At 42.8% G+C, this 4,155-nt stretch overlaps 1 protein-coding gene across 1 annotated transcript in view; it reads left to right on the top strand.

Moving 5' to 3' along the window:
• Positions 1 to 69: 69 nt before the first annotated feature.
• Positions 70 to 4,155, top strand: part of NDUFS6 (NADH dehydrogenase (ubiquinone) Fe-S protein 6, 13kDa (NADH-coenzyme Q reductase)) — a 7,502-nt gene continuing 3,416 nt past the window's right edge. Inside the window, exons 1-2 of the mRNA XM_009330433.1 lie at positions 70 to 97; positions 749 to 802. Coding sequence (XP_009328708.1) covers positions 80 to 97; positions 749 to 802 — 72 coding nt within the window. The 5' untranslated portion in view covers positions 70 to 79. The remainder of the gene's footprint in view (positions 98 to 748; positions 803 to 4,155) is intronic.

Genomic DNA, 4,155 nt, shown 5'->3' with positions numbered 1-4,155 from the left:
GAAAATGCTCCCGGAGCTGCGAGCGGCACGCTGGCGTGCTTCTTCGTTGAGTACGCGCTGTGGAAATTAATGCTCTTGGATGATATATAGGCAGAAGGTAGGCGCGGTTTCAAAAAAAAAAGGACTGTTAGTTAGGGGCAGGGCCGATAGCCGTTACCAAGCGTTGTGGTCTGAATCCAACATCTGATACAGCTGAAGGTTGACAGGTAGGAGGTACCCTTGTGTCAGTGCCTTGTAACTCCGTTTTATCTGTTCTTTAACGTAAAAACCGAGCGTGAGAACTAAGGAGGCTTGTGTAATGTCTTGCGGAGATGTGGAAGAGGCACGGCTGGTGGAGCTGATGTAGGAAGGGTCTCACTGTGGTTACTTCACTCGAACATAAATAAATATGAAACTTGAATTTCCTACTTTAGTTCACCTTCCAGATGGCAGTGTGGGATCAAGGAACAGCATTATAAGTAATAAATCTTACGTTTGCCTCTATGGTCAAAGCTAGGGCTTCTGTTTACCGGCTTCAAGCTCCACACCCCCAGCCTTTCTTTTCTACTTTTCAACCTAAGATTTATTTTCCTGTGTGAGAGAAATGGAAACCAGTTTTTTTGTGCAGTACTTACTTGTAAGATGATGGCAGTACTCGAAACTGAGGAAACAATTTAAACTATTTAGTCTTGACAGTGCTGTAAGTCTTTGTGTTCTTTGTTTATGGCCATTGCTTTTTAAGTAAGATCAAGTTTATTTTATACTTTAGGTATATGAAGAAAAGGATTATAGAAGAGTTAGATTTGTTGGACGACAAAAGGAGGTAACTCATGCTACTTTTACTCACGGGAGAGGGGGTGGTTTGTGGGGTTTTTCTATACCTGATATTGATGTCCTCAACTTGATTGTCATTAAAAAAGAACATCCAACAAACCAACCAAACCCAAAAACCACAACCAAAATCAACCAAACAAAAAAAACCGTACCAAAACCAAACTGTTCTGGTTTTTGGGTTTTGGTGTTTTTTTCACTACGATGAAAAGTCTTCTTTTAAGACAGCACATAGTAGCTTCTGTATACCTCCCTACTTTTGACAAATTTGGAAAATTCAAGACTTGCCCTACGCCTGTTAAGTGCTTACACTTAGGCTGTGGTAGTTGTAGGCATTTGAGCATCTTAAACTTGGAACACTTTTTGTTTTAAGCATGTGTTTTAAGAAAACTTTAACCGTGTCTTAGTGCCATTTGTGTTCAGAAAAATCACATAATTAAATGCTCTGCTGAATTGTGCATCTATATATCTGTGTAAATGTGTGTGTTGAAGCTTAATTTGCTTCTGCATAGTTAAAATCTTGATCTTTACCCAAACCGAGTTTTTAATGAGGCCACTTCATTTCTAGAGCCTGGGAAGCATTTGCTGAAACAGTGGTGTAACAAATAAAACTAAAATTTAGAGTATTCTGAAATAACAGATCCTCAAAGGCAAAGTCTAGTAACACCAGCATCAGCCAAGTGTACTACTGTGAAGTTATCTTGTGGGCCTGTTGCTGCTGCTTATCAATAGAGTAGGTGTGTGAAATTGTTAGTCCTTTAGCACTGGGTTCTCTCTAATGATCGAGCAGCACGGTTCCATGAGGGATCTGCTGGCCTTTGGGAAAGAAACAGAGATTGTTTCAGCTAAACTGTATTCCTCTATGCCTAAGCATCTGATTAGTGCCTTAGTGTTAATGCTATAAATGTGTATGTATAGTAGAGGCATTAAATATAAGGTGTGGTAGATTTTTAATATAGTTGCATATAAGTATTACCTTCCTAAATTAACCTGAACTAATTATGCTGATTTCTGAGTTTTCTTATTGAGTTTACCTCGTTGTATCACGGATACAATTTAACTTATGCTGTGTGGCAAAAATGGGGATTCTACATGAGAAATAGTTAAATGAAAATGTCACTTAAAATGCTGAAGTAGTTTACCTCTGGGAGGATAGTGGCAAAGTAGGCGTCTCCCAAATGCAATGCCTATTTCTGTGCTACTTCTGTAACTCTGTAGGAAATGCTCCTTAAGCCTAATTCTCCACAGGGCACTGGCCCCTCTGATGTGCCTTTGCCAGCAGCTGATTTCAGACTCTCTGTGGTGAGGAACACCCAGGGGGGGTTCAGTTTGGCCTTGTTCCTCCTTCTCCAGCAAAAGACAAGCTTTAAGTCTGCTGAGCAAGGTTTAATGCTAGGTTTTAATTGTGAAATTGGAACAAAATATGCATGTTAAATACTAAACCGATCCTCATCTGTGCTTATTATCTCTCTCTAGGAGCTTTGCCATTATCCCCCAGTGTGTTTCAGCTGCTAGTGTTAGGGTTTCACAGCTGTTTCTGTAGCCGGAATGTTGTCTTGTTTCCAAAGCTAAAGCTAGCCTGCGAAGTTGGTGACTGTACTGTCTCAGTCGCTTCTTCTCTTCGCCTTCAGTGTGCTCTGGGTGGTCGAGTCTGGCTTGTGATCGGCCCAGGCCAGCTGCAGCAGCTTTCTTGTCTGGGGATGCAGCCTCTGGATGCAGGTGTCCTCAAAGAGGGCGTCTGGGCCTGCACCTGGCTGCTGCATGTGGCCTCTCCAGGCGGTGGCCAGGCCCGGGGGCATGAGCCAGAGTATGTGGCTATTGTCCCCTCAGTTCTGCCAGCCTAATTTTTAATGAAATCCATGTGTTTTAGCTAAAATCATTGTTCTCTGCACTGGATGTGCAGGACCAGGGGATTAGTGCTCTCTGGCAAGGGCCTAAACCAGGTAGCTGTGGGAAAACTACGTATGGCTGCTGTTAAAATGCATCTGCTGCAGTCTGACTAGGGTCATCCTGTCCTACAGTCCCTAAGGTACCACAGGACCTAATTCAACACCGCCGTTCCTGCTTTGGCTCTACCCTTTCTGTTGGGCTGGTGCAGCAGCTGAAGCTGCGAGGAGAACTGACCTCAGAGCTGGTCTGGTTTAAATACAACCTCCTGCCTTCCCTCTGGATCTATGGACCTGGGTCAGTTCCAAGTTTGGCTTTATCTCGGCCTCCCAGACCATGTACTGGCACAGGCCACTAGGTGGAATGAAGCAGCAATGGGATTGTCAAACTGGCACTACGGCCAGGAAAGAAATTGCTCATTGAATTGTGCATTGGGCAAGGAGCGCTTGCACATGCTGAGGGAAATGGCCTCCTCCCGCTAACTACCACTGTGCTTTAATTGAAGGGACACGATGTAACTTGAAACCACTTCTTTTTTTCCTCAGTTTTTCTCAGTCTCTTTTTTTCTAGTATACTTTCCCTGCAAATTCCTAGACTGTCTTGTTTAGTAGGCTGAACCACAGACAAGTCATAGCTGTACAGTGGATGAGAGCTTCTTGCTTTCCCCCTCTCCCCACAAATACCTTTGTGGTTAAGAAATGTTGGGAATAGTGGAGTTATGCTTCTGATCTTGAAGCACAGGTGCATCATGGTGCTATCTCCCTCCTTCTTTAGCATGAAGGATGCACAATTTTGAGCATTATTAAAAGCAGCAGTAAAAATCCTTGCAGGTTGGCAAAGATTACATATGACTTGCAGACACAGGCCCCAGGCAATGAGGTCCTTGATGTTGCCAATTTGCTTCAATACTGAAAGTTAATTTTTTGTTAACTTTACTTAGCTATCATCATCTTCAGGTAAAGAAAATCTGTTTTTTGGCAAAACTGACTTTTCCCCTGCAGTACCAAAAATGCAGATTTTGGGGAGACTTAATTGGAGGCTTGGTGAAAGATCCTAAGTTGTTGCGCACTAGAACTATATAAAAATACCATTGTAGTTCTTAGGGATTCATTTAATGGACACTTAGCTATCTTTTTCCCAAGAATTTCATCTTCATTCAAATACCAACATGTTTATGAACCTTATACACAGAGCAGTAGACGGTGCCTTCTTTGGGTATGCATATTATTTTATATACTTGTGTGTAAAACATTGCCTTTGAAAAAGCTGGCCCCTCCTGGAGCGTGTTTACCTGAGAGGTAGCGTTGGTTGTAGAGTTGGTTGTTGTTGTGGTTTAATCTCAGCTGGCAACTAAGCCCCACACAGCCGCTTGCTCACTCCCCCGCAGTGGGATGGGGGAGAGAATCGGAAGGGTAAAAGTGAGAAAACTCATGGGTTGAGATAAAGACAGTTTAATAG

Source organism: Pygoscelis adeliae, unplaced genomic scaffold (assembly GCF_000699105.1).
Source record: "Pygoscelis adeliae isolate BGI_AS28 unplaced genomic scaffold, ASM69910v1 Scaffold78, whole genome shotgun sequence".
Lineage (NCBI taxonomy): Eukaryota > Metazoa > Chordata > Aves > Sphenisciformes > Spheniscidae > Pygoscelis > Pygoscelis adeliae.
The sequence above is the reverse complement of the archived record's forward strand: the minus strand, read 5'-3'. Positions and strand labels throughout refer to the sequence as shown.